General features: G+C 34.7%; 1 protein-coding gene across 1 annotated transcript in view; it reads right to left on the bottom strand.

The window, feature by feature from the left end:
• The window catches only part of Ctps (CTP synthase), a 95,890-nt gene that overhangs the window by 64,951 nt on the left and 10,961 nt on the right, over positions 1-19,978 (bottom strand). Inside the window, exons 3-4 of the mRNA XM_089098691.1 lie at positions 17,444-17,614; positions 315-532 (exon numbers count right to left, since the gene is read on the bottom strand). Of these exons, the coding sequence (XP_088954817.1) occupies positions 315-532; positions 17,444-17,614 (389 nt within the window). The remainder of the gene's footprint in view (positions 1-314; positions 533-17,443; positions 17,615-19,978) is intronic.

Genomic DNA, 19,978 nt, shown 5'->3' with positions numbered 1-19,978 from the left:
AGAAAATTTAAAGTAAAAGCCACATTCCCAAAAAAATTGCAAGCCCTACCAAAAAAAGAGAAAAAATTCCATACCTATGACACAAAAGAAACATGACCAGTTGTCGTTTTAGTTGCTGTTATTGTTTTCTTTTTTTGTTTGTGAATTTCACCTCAAAGAGAGCTAAAAACAATATTGACGAAAAAAGACTACAAAGAAAGAATTGGTTCAACACTGTCAATCAATTGGAAGTAGAAATCCCAGATCCCAGAAAACATAGTGAGCCAAAAAAAAAAAAAAAAAAAAAAAAAAAAAAAAAAAAAAAAAAACCGTACCTGTGGCACAAGAGAAACATGAACGGTACAAAACCGTTCTTTTCCAACTCTAAACTGGAATTGACGAAACGCTTCTACAAACTGCATACCTTCAATGTCACCGATTGTGCCACCAAGCTCAATAATGCAAATATCCGGAACAACTCTATCAGCCGTTACAGGCATTATAGCCACATCTTCAACCCATTCTTGAATGGCATTTGTGATGTGGGGCACAACTATAAGAAACAAGCATGAGTCATAGGTGGTCCTAAAGTCCTAAGAATGCTAGCTTAACGAGAGAAGGGGCAGTAAATCAGGGTCGGAGTCGTAAGAATTCAGGTTTTTCAAACGGTAAAAATGAGGATCGAGTAAATTTTCCCGATTCTTGGATCGATTCCGCAGTGTAATACAGCTTTTCATAAAGAAACAAAACATCTTTCAACTCAAGTAAAGCAAGTACTTCAATTGTCAGAGCAGTCCTACTTAACTAGCCACCGTAATACGAAATGAAATATGAAATAAAATGAAATAAATCAGTCGGATAATAAGGAAGGATCGCTATCATTTAAAAAAACTTACATTTTGTCCTTTTTTATTGGTTGTAAACTAAAATTAAGTTGTAACTTTGACATTTTTAGCATATTATTATTTTGAACTTGAAAAGGTATTTGTATTTATTATACTGGGCTCTAGAACAACTTTTCTAAGATATTTTGGCATCGCTTTGCTAAGAAAACTCTTTCCTCAATCCATCAAAGAAGTTAGCGTAATATCTTTCTTCAATTTTGCATTAATTTCTTTTACAACGAGCTAATTTTTCCCGATGCACCTTATCACACTTTGTGTTGATATACGCGAAAATTCCCATAATTAAGATAGAAAAAGCTGCAGGATTTTATCGAAAGGCGGCAAACACTTAGGAGGGCGATATACCATCGAAAAATTGGCAAATTATATGGAATATTTATTAGGCTACCCTTCGTACGTCTCTGATAACTACCATAAACTCAAAGTAAATGAAAATCTACTTTTCATTAATTTTATAACCCTTTTGCCGTTTTACCAACATGGAAATGTTCATTTAGGATTTGTCTTTGTGAAAAAAAAGAAAAGAAAACAAAATACATCCCTTAAGAGGGTACAAATCTTTTTTGTGCTTATCCTAGCTAAAGGGTTGATGCAAAAGAACTTTAACTTTCTGACACGCAATCCGCTTTCGAGCATGTCTTCATAATAGTAATAGTCATTGTAGTAGTCATAATAGTAAATAGTCATAATAGTTTCGTCATAATAATAGTAATAGCTTCATAATAGTTTTTATGCCTAAAGTCCAGAAACAGATTCATTCAATTCCAGAGAAACTGAACAACTGGAACAATATAGTGGAATTATACTTGAGTAACAATATAGTAATACAGTTATTTTTAAGAACAATATAGTAATTATACTTAAATATTCTTAAGCATCATCAGAATCTTTTTTCTTACTATCATCTCATTTTCTACTATACCTTGTTGTGGTATCTACAAATTGTCAACAATATAGTAAGTTTTAAGAAGCAGAGCCCTGTTAGAAGTAGAATCTGGAAGAAGAGATTCTATTAGAAATTACAAAAAAAAATAGTTTGTTTTTTTTATGAAAAAAATATTGAATTAGAACCATCAGTCCTCATCATTAGGAGTATGTGTATGCACAAGAATATATTTTAAAATTTAAATCAAAAGTGTCATTCTATTTTTGTAATATGATTTAGAGATGTAAAAAAAAGTTGAATAATTTCGAAGTCCAAAAAAAAATAAGTTAAAAAAAAATAGTTTGTTTTTTTATGAAAAAAATATTGAATTAGAACCATCAGTCCTCATCAATAGAAGTATGGGTATGCACAAGAATATATTTTAAAATTTAAATCAAAAAGGGTCTTTCTATTTTTCTGATATGATTTGGAGATGCAAAAAAAAAGTTGAATAATATTGAAGTCTAAAAATATTTAGTTAAAAAAATAGTTTGCTTTCATGAAAAAAAAATATTGAATTAGAACCATTAGTCCTCATCAATAGGAGTATGGGTATGCACAAGAATATATTTTAAAATTTAAATCAAAAGTGTCATTCTATTTTTCTGATATGATTTAGAGATGTAAAAAAAAAGTTGAAAAAAATATATAATGTTAAAAAAAAAATTAAAAAAAAATTCAAAAAAATGGGGGGGGGGGGCAAAAAGTTGGAGGGAGGGGGTTCCCTTCGAGTTTGGGAGATAGGGCACCTTTGGGGGGTCGAGGTCTCTGGTGGTTATGGTCGTTGGTGCTTATGATCCTTGATGGTTCGTACTCACATACACCTTACTACTTGATTTGCAAGGATTTCTAAGGTTTGTTCTGAATTTCATTATTAAAATTCTTTTCTTGCCATCTACATCTCTCTTAGTATGAACTTTTTTGTATACTATAACGTTAGACTCTTTTTTAAACTGACAACAATGTTCAAACACCACTTGTGTATCATACAGAACACATCGAAGAAGTAAAGCTATCCTTTACTAAAATTCTTTTTTTGCCATTTACATCTCTGTTAATATCAAATTTTTGATGTACGATAACGTTAGACTTTTTTTTAAATTGACAACACTGTTCAAACGACACTTGTGTATATACAGAACACATCGAAGAAGTAAAGCTAGGTCAAGTCATAAGACCATTTTATCATCGTTAACCATTTCCATAGATTGCTATTGTTCCAAATTTATAATAAATTAGCTGTGATTTAACATGCTCTTCGGGGTTACCTTAGCTGCTAATCAGTTTAACCCTTTTTCTCCGTCTTCATACTATCCAATCACTAATTAGAATCATTCACGCTCCTATTATTCAAACATTATTTACTATCGTTCATAGAGTCCAATTCGGAAATGCTAAACCCTTTTTTTTGTAAATAGAGCTATTTTCTTGGTAAATGATTCAACAGCATATGGCATCAATTCTAGACATATTACATTCTTAAGCAAACTCGATGAGATGCCTTTAAGATAGAGGTTATCAAACTCTTTGACAGGTTCTACTCACTCTCTTTGACACTTTGCTTGGGAAGGTACCAAGGAAGTATAGGTATGAGAGGATACTCACTCTCTTTGAAAAGGTGTAGACGTCCCGGCAAATAGCATAGGAAGGAACATAAAGTAAGCAAATCCATACGACATTGTGAGGGGATACTCACTCTCTTTGAAAAGGTGTAAAGGTCCCGTAGAATAGCATAGGAAGGAACATAATCTACCCTAATCCATGAGGCCATGCGAGAGGATACTCACTCTTTTTGAAAAGGTGTAGAGCTTCTATAGAAGTATTACCTATATGCATGGAGCTACTCACTCTCTTTGAAAAGGTGTAGAGCATCCATATAAATGTTTTCCTATGGCATCCATAGAAACCAGAAGGCGCATTCTACTAATATCATCAGCAAAAAAAAGCATGCATAATTTCGAAACACTAATCAATACCTCCGGAGCATTTTTCTCCTTGAAGAAATCAACTATATCATTAATATACACGTTGAAAAAAATCAACGACAGTGGGCATCCGTGTTTTAAACCTATTCACGTGAAAATTCTTCCGGATACCTTACCTAGTAGCCTAATAACTATGCCTACTGAACTATATAGGGGAGAGTCGGATACGTTGGGACGCGGGTCCGTTGAGACACGTGTACTTTTGACAGAAAACTTCAAGCTAAATATCTGCCACTACTCACTCCTCAAACGCCATCTCTTGGACTATTTGTGGATGTAGTCTAATGCTCGCATGTGCGACTTTCTATCACAAAATTTAGGTAAGAATTTTTTATGTGGTTTTTGAAAAACATTTTTGCTTTGCTAAATTTTACGATACTCTTTGGTAAGTAGCTTCTAGAAAACTGCTTATAGCCCATTAGATAGAGAAATTTATGAGCTTTTCGATGATATAAATTTTGTTGTGTTCTTCTACCATCTAGTGGCTGATCTAATTTTTTCTCTCATGTTCGTACAGTTAGGGTACTCTGGGACGCGTGTTCCGGGGTACACTGGGACAGGTTCAGTTCATTGTGTCCCAGGGTACCCTTGATTGCTTTAGCCTAGAGAACTTTCAAGAGTATGCTTCTTGTCTTATGTTGACTTCTTTCTTTCGTTTTTCTACTCTCGATGGGCCTTGTGATATTAGGTAGCTACAAAAATCCTAAAAAAAATCCCAAAAAGCAAATATTTTACTATCCAGGCCAATCGTATCCCCCTCAAGAAACGAAATAAACTTCACTAGTAAAAAATAAATTCCAACGATCATTAAAAAAATGACATCAATTCTATAATCTATAATCTAAAACTCGTAAGAATTCCGTACTATTTCTACATTTCTAATTGACATACTCAATTTTTTAATAAAATAAACTCCACTAATTCAAATAAGTCTTCAAATCTAAGACCTCAAATCTAAAACCTACAATCTAAGTCTCAAATACTTCAAATCTCAGCTCTATAATTTTTTTTCTTTATATCATACAAAATTCCATATTATTTCTATATTTCATAAAACTATATTCAATCATAAACTCCATACATTCTAATTATTCAATTAAATTTAAATCTCACCTAATATATAAACTTAGAAGAACTTAAACTTAGACTTAATATATAAACTAAAAACTCTTTCTTTCGTTTTAGAATGCCAAAAACGAGGAAAGCTGATCCGTCGCTTTACGTCTGGAATGAGGAAAACAAGAAGAAAGCAGTAGAAGCTCACGTTTATGGGATGCCACTTCGAGCAGCTGCTCTTGTTTACAATGTCAAGCGGTCAACTCTTAGCAGATATGCCACTGCGTTTCGTAACAGAACGGATGAAGAAAAAGAAGAGTTTAGTTACACTCCCGCCTATGACAACAGGCGAGTATTTACGATTGAGCAGGAGCTTCAACTTGAAGAGTACATCCTCCAAGCAGCCCGAATGCACTACGGTCTCTCCAGGAAGAGAGCCAGAGAGCTTGCTTGGCTTATGGTGAAACGAAACGGACTTGAATATCCGTCAAGCTGGGACACAGAAAAGTCTGCAAGGAAAGACTGGTTGTATGGCTTTCTTAGAAACCATCCTTCGATTTCGCTTTGACGGCCGGAACCTACAAGTATCCAGATAAATATTGGTTTCAATCGTGGTGCTCTTGACACTTTTTACAAAAATCTTAGAGAGTTTTGTTCAAAATACAAGTACCATGCTTGTTGGATCATCAACCTTAATGAGACTAGACTAAAAAGTGTCCAGGCTATGCGCGAAGGATTGCCCAGTCCGAACAAATTAAAGTAGCTTGATGGTATGACTTCCAGAAAGACAGGAGGCAGCTTGGGCTCAAGGACCACCCCATCATTGCCCTGAGAGCAGTTAACTCAGCCTTTATAATGTTCCCATGAGCATGTTTTGTTGAAATGGTTCTTGATGGAGCCCCCCCCCCCCAGAGACTGCTGGAATAGCAAGTAGCAAGCCTGGAAATGCTTGGATGACAAAGGATCTGTTTTTGCTGTATTTGGAGCACTTTGTATCGCATATCCACCCATCTCCTGAGAATCCTGTCTTGATTCTGATGGACAATCATGAAAGTCACACCAGTTACGATGCAATTTTGTTGGCCAAAAAAAAGGGAGTATATTTACTTACGTTCCCGCCGCACACATCATCTAGGTTGCAACCTCTAGACATTTCGGTTTATGGACCTTTAAAGACTTACTGGTCACAAGCAATGGAGAACTGGTTGAGACTTCACCCTGGTCGAGCAGTGACGGAATATGAGATCAGTGAATTACTTGGGGTTGCTTTTCCTAAGGGCTTCTTTCAGACTAACATCACTAGCGGATTCTCAAAGCCTGGAATTTTCCCGCTGAATACTGGAGTGTGGCAAGAGTCTGACTTTCTTCCTGCTTTGCGACGAGAAGATACTACTGAGCCGGGAAATCAGTCTGCCGCTGTTGACGAAAATTTACCAGATCCGCAGCAGCTTCGTTTGAGCCAGAGTCCCAGTAGTACAACCTATTCAACCTCGTTTGTTGTGCCAGAAGATATTATACCCCTGCCAAGAAGGGAAGCTACAAACAGAAAGACAGGCAGGAAGCCTGGAGTATCCAATATATTGACTTCTACACCGGTGAAAGACTCGATCCAAGCAACAGAAAACGAAAGAAAGGCAAAAAGAGAGAAGAAGGATCTCAAGAAAAGCAAGAAAGCGGCTCCTGCCAAAAACCCAAAGATTCAGAGGAAAACTACCAAGAGATTGCTGACGTTCAGTGACAAAAGCGGAGATGAAGCAGGACCAGGGGATTTTGATTGTGACCACAATTCTGACAACTCTTTATGCTCTGAAGATTTTCGATTGGCGGAAGAGGAGTCTGTGACTCCCAGTATCTGTTCCGGTGACTTTGTTCTAGTCGAGTACTAGGGGAAAAAGGGATCGAAATTCTACACTGGTGAAATGCTTCAGGCCGATCCAGATGGCTACACTGTCAATTTTTTTAAACGAAACGTTCCAGCCTGGAGGTTTACCTTTCCGAGAGAGCGCGATGAAGCATTTGTCGATAGCTCAGAAGTAGTGATGAAATTGCCAGTTCTAATGGTCTCGGGTGGAACTAAACGAATTGCCAAGATGATCAGCTTCGATGCAGACCTGACCAACTACTATGTTGAATAATTTTTTAAATAACTTTATTGTATTTTTACAGTTTTATACCACAAAATATACGAAGTTTTAATTCATTTATCATCATGTCCCAAAGCACCCACCACCCTGACCCATAGTCCCCGCACATGTGGTACTCTGGGACAAAACGTGACCCTCTGCAAAATAAGTCTTGCTAATTTTAATGCGAGCAATAAAAATCTGAGAAAAATCCCGGTAAAAGCCAAATGATTTTGCCACAGACTGATGTTTGGTAGAAGAAAATCAGACTGTAAATGTAGGAGATATTGAGCTTTAAGTTGAACTTGTCCCAGGGTTCCCGACTCTCCCCTTGAAATCATACACATATTTCGTTTTGTACTCTATGCTTAACTCCAAAGTACACGAATTCTTTTTTAATCTCTATAAAAATCATCTTTAAACCTAAATTCATCATCTTTCCTTAATTTTCCACCTTTCCTAAAAACTGCAATTACCGTTTTCTTCTTATTGAATTGGTAAGTCTTTCATGTCTAAATATTCCTCCATTATGTTTAATAATGTTTGCATTTCTTTTACCGATTGTGCTATAAGGTCAATATCATCAGCAAACAAAAGCATGCATATTTTCGAAACACTAATCAATACCTCCGGAGCATTTTTCTCCTTGAATAAATCAACTATATCATTAATATACACGTTGAACAAAATCAGCGACAGTGGGCATCCGTGTTTTAAACCTATTCACGTCAAAATTCTCCTGGATACCTTACCTAGCAGTCTAATAACTAGGCCTACTGAACTATATATTCCCGTTGTTAATCTAGCAAAATCTACAGGCAATCTGATCTCCAAAAGTCGCTTAACTAGCATAGCTCTGATCACATTATCAAAAGCCCCTCTTATGTCCAGGAACGCTACGTAAATCCTACCCCCTCTTTTCATTATTCCTTTTCTAACTATGCTATGCAAAATAAAAACCTGCTCTATTGTACCGCCTTCTTTCCTAAGCCCGCCCGGCTCCTCTGTGAATTTCCCTAATTCTTCTAGCCATTTTCTTAGCCGACTATCTACTATCTTACAAAAAATATTGGAGAAATCTATGAGAGAAATATGGATCATGTCGGTAATTCGATAATTCTTTGCTGTTTCTTTTTTTATATAGTGGTACATCTATAGATGTTGTCCATTCTATTGGCCAGCTGGGCAATAAAAATATTTGATTAGAATGTAGAATATCCTTGGTCATTACCTTGGAAAGACGTGGTCATTAAGATTTTAATCTTGGTCACTACGAATACTGGCAATTATTAATCTAGACCATAAAGTTACAGATCTTGGCCACAAGATGGATAATTAAACATGAGATATTACCTTGAACAGACACCACCCTGGGAAGTTAGCCTACAGTTTTTTTTCTTTGGAAAACATTTTGCAATTTCAAATAAACGAGTAGCCATGTCGTTGCTGATGTGTTAAATTTTAGATTGTGTTTATATTGTATTAAGTTTAATTGCTTGCTCTGCTATGCTATCACCAAATTTTTGCTACCATTAAGTTTGAATTCAACTCCTCCACACTATCCCAAATGCGCAGAAAAGAGTATGCTAAGCTTTAAACCTAAAAAATAAGCTCTAGGCTATACGGGAAGTTTACACAATTTGCAATTGTAAATTTTATTAGAAAAATCATTACTCACTTCTTTATGTTGGAAAATCTAGATGAGGCCAACAACAACCTCCATATGTGAGGAGGCTCACTTTGATGTGAAGACATTTGCACAAAAGAATTTCAGATGTTCAATAATTCACAAAATACTGAAGTTTCATAGTAGTTGAATGAAACCCAGCTGTTGATCTTCTATGACTATTTTTATTAATGTAGTTCAACTACCTTAATTTGCACTTTGGAGCAAATTAAGATCCATCTTGAATTGAGCGTAAATCATATTCTTTAATTACATTACTTGTAGGCTTAGCTTGATTCTAGGCTGTATACAGTCTGGAGTATTAGTTGAACAGGGTATCCAATGTTTACCTTCTATAAGCCATTGGAGATTGCTATTAGAATGTTGATTGGGCACCCTTGGTCAAGGGCCCTCTTGGTCAACTTCCAGAACTTGGCCAGTGCCAAAACTCTGTTGCAATATTTAACTAGAATAGGCCTATGGATTTGTGCTAAACAATCACAAACTCAGTTGTCCAATTCAAGTTTCAATTTAAGTTATATTTGTAAATTGTATCAACTGCGGACTTTGCTTGATTCTAGGCTATACAAATTCTGGGCTATCCGGTTGAAAAAGGGGTGTCAAATGTTTATCTCCTCAAAAAATATCAACTGTTAGGAGCAGTTATTAGAATGATCAGGAGCCTTCTTTGGCCAAGGGCCCTCTTGGTCAAACCCCAGTCGTTGGCTAGTTCCTAAACCCTGCTGCAACACGTTATTGAAATGTAACACTGCATCATAAGTCATGCAGCTATCTTGTGCTAATCTTGGCCAAAACATTGATAATTAAACATGAGACAGTATCCCAAAAAATGTCTCTATACTTCCCAATAACAAGTAGGCTACTGTATGGGCAATTTTCATAACTTGCAGCCCTGTTCCTGGAGGCAGTTTCATTGGATCGTTCAGCTGTGTTGCACAGGGTGGCTATCTAGGAATTTTAATCAGACAACCTCGGAGAAAAGGGGGTATGGAAAGGGGGCTGGTTGCCCTTCAATCTTTTTTTCGTTTAAGGAGGATACTGAAACTTTTGATTTCTGTTTGAATGACCTCTCTCCTAAACTTCTGGGACCACTGGTTAACATGATCACCGCTGGAGACCCCCCTCCCCTTTTCCAAAAAAAGAAACCACAAACGGACAGATGAAACACATCCATGATCTTTCATCTGGCAAAAAATACTGAATTCCCCACTTTGACAGATAGGAGCTTGAATCCTATCAGTGGTGGATCCAGGGGGAGGGGGGAGGGGGAAGCCCCCCTAGCGTAATCTAAATATGACGTAGATAATTTCGGAGACCACACTGCCTTTCCATGAAAATAAAATAAAAGTTCAAAATAGGGATACAATCCTTTTTAATAGACAGTGTATAATAAATTTCACAAAAATACAAGAGGAGACAACTCGGGAGAAGGATGGTTTTTGTTCCTTACCATATATACCCGGGCTAAGTGAAAAACTTAAAAGAATTTTACAAAGCAATGGTCTAAGGGTAGCTTTAAAGAGTAATAATACTTTGGGTAGTTTTCTAAATTCTGGGAAGGATCTAACTTCATTGGGGCAACAAAGTGGGGTTTACCAGATCCCATGTACTTGCGGAAGCTCATATGTGGGACGTAGTAACCAGAGTTTGGAAATGAGATGATGTACTTTTGTTTTGATCTGACTCTATTTTTAGGAGTTCTGGGTTTTTACTATATTGGACGTGATCGTCTCTTACTAGGTTGCTAGCTACCGCTGTAACCCGGAGCTAGCTACCGCTGCAACCCAGATATTCCAATGATCGTCTTTTAATGTAATACTATTGAGACGAGTCGCTCTTACTATACATTTCAGGAATTATTCTAGTTTCAGTTAACAAATAAATTTTTTGTTAAAACCCCCAAAAATTACTGCATTTTACATAATAATGGATAATTATATAAATAAAAACCAAATTGACAAATACCATTTATGATGAACTATATCGGTCCTTTATGCATTTTTTTCTAACTGATTACTATAGACTACAGATCTTTCTTTAATTTAAAACTCGTTAAATGGGACCTACAGTTTGAACCCGGCTGTAGCAACACACGGTAAGACCGACGCAAGGATAACTTATTTTTCGTAAATCTCCGATGGTACAATTTAAGCATACCCGTTCGTCATACGGGTGACCAGGGTTCGATTCCCCGTCGGAGGGAATTTTTAATACACTAACCTTAATTAAAATGTGATAGTCAACATACCAATCAAGTTCCCAATTCAACTCATTATAGGAAAGAGTTAGTTCTTTATTATATGCACTAAAACTGCATTTTTATGGCCAATCTTGATGAGTAACGTCATATTCGTAGGTAGTAACTACATATGAAGTAATAAGTGAATGCAGTATTTATATACGCTTATCTATCCACAAGATATAATAAGACAAACATAATGGATCGATATAGTTCATTATAAATGGGGCTATGTAAGTTTCAACGGATATAGATGAAACCTAGTAAAGAAAAACTACAGCGCATAGTGAATAAAAAATAAGATAATACAAGCATCTTTTGAAATGTTGCTTATCTGGGGTATGGGGCCAGATAAGCTAGAACTATATCGGTCCTTTATGTAAATAGCTGATTCTTACCCAGTTGGCTCGAGTTCGATTCCTGGTATGGGAAATATTATGATTTACACCCGATAAAACGGTGTCTCCAGTCACTTTAGGCGAAATTAAAACCAAACTAATTTTAAAAATTTCAGGTATTTTTCTGGTTTGAATAAAAAAATTGAAATTATTGCTCAGATACCATAAATATTTTTGCAGTTTGCTGTTAAATAAAATTAGTTTATTAATTTTTCAGGAATTATTCTAGCTTCATTTAACAAATAAATTTTTTGTTAAACCCCCCCCCCAAAAAAAAAAAATTACTACATTTTACATAATATTGGATAATTTTATAAAAAAAACCTAATTGACAAATGCCATGTATGATGAACTATATCGGTCCTTTATGTAATATTGACAAACACCATTTATGATGAACTATATCTATCCTTAATGTAAACTTTACTAATCTATACTAAAGTTAAGTGGCCTATAAAATTTAGTATAGGCAAGAGGTCATTCTTTATTAAAACTTTCCTATAAACTGTTTGAAAGGAACCCGGAAAAATCACAAACAGGAAAAAGCTTATGGCTTTTTCTTATTTGGAATAGTAAGAGACAAGCTTCGAAGGGTCAAGCAACAAACTAAGTCTAATATGTCCCGTGGTTTGTTCTTTATTAGGTTTATGATACCGATGAAAATTACATAATCCCCATTTATTTTCCAGTTAACATTGGCTAGATGTCGTTCTTTAATATAATGGCCTATAAAATTTAGTATAGGCAAGAGGTCGTTCTTTTTTATATTATTTTCAAGGATTTAAAAAAGAATTTGACATAATGCAATATCCGTCGGATAGAGCTTGCGGATATCAGGATGACATTGCCAAGTAACCTGCTGCCCATTTTTTTTTTTTTTTGAATGTTTACTCAGATTGTTATAGATGAGTTCCGTCATCATTTCTTAACATTTGAAGTGATCGTCTCTTACTAGGTTGCTAGCTACCGCTGCAACCCGGAAAACCTGATTACAAACAGGAAAAAGCCTATGGCTTTTTCTTCTTTGAAATAGTAAGAGACGAACCTCAAACAATCAAGTAGCTAACTAAGTCCAATGTATGCAATGGTTTTTATTCCAATGATCGTCTTTTAATGTAACTATTTCATTTTTTACTAGGGGCGTGATCGTCTCTTACTAGGTTGCGTGTAATGACGACATTAATTATTTATCTAGTAGGGTTTCAGACAAGGTGGTTCTAATGATGTACTTTTGATTTGATCTGACTACTTTTTTTATTTCTTAGCATTGGACTGATCGTCTCTTACTAGGTTGCTAGCTACTGCTGTAACCCGGATTCACATATATAGTTATGAGAGGCAGCGTGGCCGAGTGGTCCAAGGTGCTGGTGTTAGCCATCAGTCTCTTCGGAGGCGTGGGTTCAAATCTTACCGCTGGTATACGATTATGATTTATGTACAAAAATCAAATATCTTTGAAAAGATTGCAGTATGAGAAGACATCAAAAATGCAGTTTTTAGTCGAAAAATTTATTCTCTTTTAAAAATAATTTATTTTAGTTACAAAGGATTTTTAACCCAATTAATTTCCTTTAAAATGAACCATTGAACAACTCTCTACGATGTTCAAGTGCCAAGCTATCTGTGGAAAAGAAGAAAAAAAATGTGCCGTTTAGGCAGAATGTTGTAGTAGCCGCCACTTTTCTTGACTTTCAAGCCAATATATTTCCCTCGCTGTTCAAGCTAAGGAACAGAAAGTTTCCTGTATAGGAGTTTCAGTAATGGCGATTCTAATGGTGTACTTTTTGTTTTGATCTGACTTTTTTTTAGGAGTTATGGGTTTTTATATTTCTTAACATTGGACGTGATCGTCTCTTACTAGGTTGCTAGCTACCGCTGCAACCCGGATTTCATTTTTTACTATAGGGCGTGATCGTCTCTTACTAGGTTGCTAGCTACCGCTGCAACCTAGATTTCAGGAATTATTCTAGTTCCAGTTGACAAATCAGATTTTTGTTAAAACCCCAAAAAATTACTTCATTTTACATAACTATATCTACATGCTTTTTATAATGGTAAACATCATATTTTGATTTTCGTATGCAGGAAGATGTTAATAACATTTTCTACTACAGAGTTATAGAAAAATGCAGAGTTATCTTAAAAATACAGTTATAGAAAAATGGCAGGACATCCATGGTTGTTACAGGTCAAGGTTAATCTTGAAAGAAAATTTCTCAGGATCCTTGGAGCAAGCTTTAGAATATCAATAGTTAAATATGTCCTATCTATAGGACAAGTCTTATTCCTAGTTAACCACCCAGTAATGCAGCTATTACAAAACGCATTTTCACATACGGACAGGAGCCTGGACAGGATCTTCCAGAACAAATAAGCAAATAGGACAATGGAGGTCTCCACAAAATCTTCCAATATCTATTACCGTTTCTAAGTCCTTCTTTGTAAGGATAAGCTATGTATTCTATCAACCCCTTATATAATAATAATTTTTGTTAATTACAAAAGCACGCAGATGAAACAAATTCCCGATGTTAAGAACATAAGCTACTACAGTGATTATTGCAAAATGCAGTTTTTCGTAAAAATTTGATTTGATTTTAAATTCGTTTTTTAAATTGCAAAAGGTTTTTAACCTCATCATATTTCTTTAAAATTAGCTATTAAACCTCTCTACGATGTTCCAGTGCCATGCTATCCGAGGAAAAAAAGAGAAAAAAACTGCAGAATATCATGGTTGCAGCCACTTTTCTTGATTTTCAGCCCAAAATATTTTCCTCGTTGTTCAAGCCAAGGGACGGTATGTTTCCTATATAGGGATTTTTGACAAGTCGGTTCTAATAGTTTACTTCGTTTTTTGATCGGATTCTGATTTTAGTAGTTATGGGCTATTTCATTTTTTACTATGGGGCGTGATCGTCTCCCACTAGGTTGCTAGCTACCGCTGCAACAAAGCTCAAATTTTTGATCAAATCAATTATAAATAAATCAAAATAAATACCCTGTGAAATAGATAATAATACATTAATAATAAGAGTAAAACTAAAAAATTCAGATAACTGAACTAAAAATAATAATAGATAAATAGAAATATAAAAAGAAAATATAAACTAACATGAAACAAACCTCACAAAACTGCGGAACTTGAGGGGGCGGTAGTTCTCCACGCTAAAGCTCGAATTTCTACTCCCAATGCTAAAGGACTATTACTCACCCAAAATAGCAATCCATCAATGAGATAAAAAGTATATTTCACATTGAGTCGAGAATGGAGGGGGTCATTGTTGTGAACTTGATTTGAACAATAAAATTTTCATTTTAAATGCTCTAAAAGGCAATCAGTAAATAAAACACTTGCCAAAACCCATTTACTACATTCGCTGCAAAAACTTCAGCGTAGAGAGCGCGGGTTGAGGAAGAGAAACCCTGCTAATGTACAGAATAATTATTGTTTGTTTTAAGTTTTATTGTCACTCTTTACTTTTATTTGAAAAGACTTGTGTGAATTTGTTTTTGTTTAATACAATACTCAAATTGCGTATGGTATCTTGACAACGTTTACTCATTTTCAAAATATTCTCACAATTAGAAATTTCAGCAAGAATATAGTTTCCAACCTCTCAAAAAACTTACTACCGGTTCTTAAAACCCTCCCCCACCACCTCTTAACCAAGAATATCAACCTCTCTGCAATATAATTAAGGATTATTTGGATCAACTTAGATAGCTGAAAGCTCTAAAATAAATGTCTATATTAACCGTTTATTTTGTATGAACTACGTGACTTTTAGGAGCGAAGACACCCTCCAAGTGGTATTACTGCCCCATGAAACTGGAAAGCCCATGTATCGTTGTTAATAATTTGAAATACACTTGTTATCTAAGAGTTTCCAATTGATAACAACTCGGAGATAAAGCTCGTACTTTATGCCACAAAATGGCAGACAACGCCACTTTTCTATACCACAATCGTTTTGGCTGCTTAAAAAAGGCATTAGAACTTCTAATTGTTGTTCCAATGAGCCGTCCCCTGTTTCTCTAGGACAATTTGTTCGACACGATAGCCTCCGGAAAAAAACACACATTTGTGGTTTTTCTTCTGAAAAAACAAACAAAGTTCTACATTTTTGTAGATAGGAGCTCGAACCCTCTACGTTAGGGTTCTCTGGTGTGCTGAATTTGGTAGTGAAATCTTCACTAAGATCACTTGCCCTCTTAGAGGTTTCTAACCCTTTTCTGAAAATCTGATAAATTTTCTCAAGCTTTTAGATAAAATCTGACGAATTTTCTTAAGCTTTTGATGGGTAACAAAAAGTTGATTTTTCTTTTTTATATATTGTTTCAAAACTAATTTTTCAGAGTTTTACTTAATTATATTTTCCAGAAAAATCACTCCCTTTTTTGAGGATGTTTTTTCCTTTTCGAAAACATGGAAAAATTATTCTCAGGTCCACGACTGTTGGCGATAAACTTTTATCTTAACGAACTTATATATTTAGAATCTCCACTAAAAACCGATTATATTGATGTAAATGGCATCAGAACTTTTTTTTAGTTTTGGACACTATTAGCATACGCTGCTCCTTACTTACAGTTTGTTACCTAAAACTATTTGACACTAGTCACAGGCTTGTTTGTAATTTTTACAAACATTGAGTTCAGTTATACTTGCCTAATATGCAGTTTGTCTTGACGGTAAAGTCTACAATAAAAAAAAAAAAAAATATGAAAAAATTTGGTCACGTGAGGCTTTTGCTATTTATTAGACTTCTTGGTTTAACCACCATGCTTTGATTTGATTACTCATTCACATATGACGGTTTATTAATTATGAGATATGCTTTATTATAAGAATATTTGAGAATTACAAAAATCATTTGTTCAAAAATTATAAGATAATGCGTCTCCGTAACTTAAGAAACTTGAGTTGTATATACAAACAATGGTCTGTGTACACAATCAGAACAAATATAATTTTTAAGCTTTTCAAAATGGGCTGAAAAATAGATTTTTTTTTTTTATTTATGAAAATAAATTAAACAAGAGGCGCAAACAGATTGGGCTTTTCAAAACAGGTATCAAATTGATCAAGGTTATAAATGCATCAATGAAAAAGGTCGATTGGTTAAGAAAAACGAGTTGAAAACATCATGTTAAGCCCAATCCGTTTCGCGCCCCTCTTTTTCACTCATAATCATAAATTCTCAAAGAAAAAAAAAACTACTTTCAAAATGGATTACATTTTGAAAACGAGTTGATTTTTTTGTTTATATATTTATTTTTTCTACTTTTTATCTTCCCATTTTATTATCATAAAATTGTATTTATTCTTAGGCAAATATTCATATACTTCATATTTATAAGTGCTATACTCTCCCGTTTTGCAATTGGAGCGAGTTTGATTCCGAATTCTAAAGAAGGTTTTTTAGTGTTAAGTAAAACTTGCTACTTCTGACAGAAAAGTTATTATCACAATCGAAAAAAATTGTTAATACTAAGAAAAAAATTGGTATCTTTGGTAGAAAACTTGCTAGTACGAACAGAAAAGGTGTTATCACTGAGGAAAAATATTAATTCTAAGAGAAATGTGTGTGTGTTCAGTAAAAGTATGTTAGTATTAAGGAAAAGTTGATTATTGGAAGAGAAAATTTGTTAGTGTTAAGCAACACTTGCTACTTCTGACAGAAAAGTTGTTATCACAAAAAATTGTTACTTCTAAGAAAAAATTTGGTATCTTTGGTACAAAATTTGTTTGTTCGAACACCGGAGTTCAATGAAAAAAAGTTTATATATTTATTTTTTCTAATTTTTATCTTCCCATTTTATTATCATAAAATTGTATTTATTCTTAGGCAAATATTCATATACTTCATATTTATAAGTGCTATACTCTCCCGTTTTGCAATTGGAGCGAGTTTGATTCCGAATTCCTTAAAAATTGTCTTATCTAAGATTTGAACCTAAGTTACCACAGCCACAGGCAAGTGTTCTTGTCGCTTTTGCTATCAAGTCTTATAATTATGACAACAAAACAAAAAATGTTAAAACAAATCGGTGAGTTGAGGAAAAAAGAAAAAAATAACGTTAGCCATGGAACATAAGGAACTTCACTAATATCTATTAGATTTCATATTCAACCTGACACATACCTTGAACTGTTTTACCAAGATAATCTCCTTTCCTTTCATTGAGAATCACACTCTGATATATTTTTCCAGTTGTGATATTGTTTTTTCTGTGAAGAGTCACGTCCAAAAACCGTTCGTAATTGCCAAGATCTAAGTCGACTTCGCCACCATCGTCAAGCACAAAAACTTCACCTAGGATGAGTATGAATAAATGATAGCATTCATTTATTTACCTTGGAACAGATTTGAATTGGCTATTCTCAGTAGCCTACACATAATCAGGTAAATTAAAATATTTTCTCTATAATTTTGTCCTTAAGTCAACCATTAAGATTTTTGTTCTTTAGTCATCAATGTGTTGGTGCAAAAATACACTTAGTCATGGATAAAATACCATTTTTTGTAGGAAGTGGGGTGAGTCTTTTTTCAAAAAAGGGAACTTATGAAAATAACTGCTAGCAGACTAATCCTCAGGGAGATGATCAGGGAATTTACAAGCCAAATATACATGAAAGAGCGTTTTTCGATTGCTTGGTGGGGGGAGGCGTCGTGAGTATGAAAGGGTCTACCATCCCGGAAGGTCCTCCTCCCTCCTTTATTTTCAGATATATAGGTGCACACAAAGGTAAGCCATTACATTAGGGCCTTGATCCTTAAGACATGTCAAAATTATTAAAAATATAGTCTTCAAGTACATTACTTTCTGGGAGGATGGGGGATATAGAAGAATAAGACAGCAAGAATTCATCCCCTGGTCTGCCTCTGGTGGGCAAGATGAAATTCTGGAATCCAATGAGCAAGTATATACCAGAAAATATCCAAATCTTTCAATTATTCTTATTTTATATTCTAATCTAAAGCTACAGCCGCTTTCCATTAAAGATGGATACTGCATCATTTACTTTTTTATTATATGCTCTATACTACTTATGCTTTGTCCCAGTCTTCAAGTTTCTAGAGTAATTAGAGAAAGTTCTGAGTGTATAAGCTGAACATTGAACCGGGTAGCAAATATATTAACGAAAACTTGTCCCTATCTAAACCATTTTGTTTTATACTTCCTGATATACTTACTGCTATCTAGCACTTTATAGAAAAACTAACCAAAAAGCCTATTTGACGAGAGGTTTAAAAAAAACCGTACCATATAATCCTTTGTTATAAATCATGTGCCATTTGCATGATTTTTTGCATTTGCTCAAAGAACGAAAGGTCGACGGAATCTTAACATTTTTTAGACAAAATTTCTGTACAATCGAAATTTCAAAGGGTTTAACATTATAAGAGTCTTTCCTAGGGTTGAGGGTTCCCAGAGAAAAACTAATTACGGCCACCCCCTCTCCTAACTAAAATATAAGTAAAAAATCAAATCAAAGTGGGGAGCGTCCCCTGATGCGGCGAGTGGGAAGCTGCACGCCCGACCCCCCACCCCCATGAATGGCTTTACACATTCTCAACTGTATAATTCACTTAACCTTTCTCATTAAAATAAGTCATTTTTATAATCTGGGGTTGTTTCCCTATACTTTCTTTTTGAAGATTCAACAATACTTTGTTCAAAATATGTCTAAGCTCCTAATTCCAATGATGATAAATAAGCCAACCTTTCTCCAATGATTAATGAATTGTTCTACAAAAAATGAGCAATATTTTGTATCTATTGGCTCTTGCCTTGGGCTACGTAACCTTTGGAAAACGTTTTTGTTATATTTCAGCCTTTCCCATTGAAATGGCTACCTTGAAGTTTTGACACAATACTATTTTTGGCTATAACAGGCCACAGGAGAAAAAATGGGCACAAAACAAGGCTAAGTTGACTTCCAATTGTGTATGACTGTAATAGAAGATGCTAGAACTCACGTCTTCTGTCTGAATAGAACCCCTGTAAGATTCTACAACCATCACTTTACTATATTACCCCTAGTGAGGATAAAAAAACAAATAGAGCAAAGAAACACATTCCCATGGAAGTAAAATATGAAATTTTTCGATTTTTCAGCTAGGAACTTGAAAATTCTGGAGTGTTTTTGGTGATACAGAATTTGATGCGATAATTCTCTCTAAAATTGGATCACTTTTGGGGTTTCTTTTTTTTTCCTTGTGCAAATTCAAACAATGTTAATAAATTTGATGGGACAGTGTAAGAGGAAAGTTGTTTTCATGCATACATTTTTTCCAAACCTCCATTTTTTAGAGTTTTGATTACTAAAAATCTTCTCCGCAAACTGTATAATTATGATTATTCTTTAGTGTATTACACAGGTACTGTTTCCCACTTTAAATGTTTACATTTAAAGTACATTTGTCTCAGCTATTATTGTTATTACAAGTTTTTTTCATACATGCCTCTTTCTTATTGTAACAAGAAAGTTACTAAAATATCTTGTGACAAAAATTACTGCTGCTTTTGAAATTTTTGTGCTAATCTGTGCTAGGCTAGGGCATTTCCAATGCATGGCTTAAGCCAATATTTTACGATATAATTACTTTGTTATCTATCATCATGTCCGTTTTGTCTATGCTTCCTACTGCAATTAATCATTGTCATGTGACTGA

The sequence above is a fragment of the Artemia sp. Qi Xiang Cuo genome, chromosome 2 (assembly GCF_049724085.1).
Source record: "Artemia sp. Qi Xiang Cuo chromosome 2, ASM4972408v1, whole genome shotgun sequence".
Classification (NCBI taxonomy): Eukaryota; Metazoa; Arthropoda; class Branchiopoda; order Anostraca; family Artemiidae; genus Artemia; species Artemia sp. Qi Xiang Cuo.
This window is presented reverse-complemented; position numbering and strand designations above follow the sequence as displayed.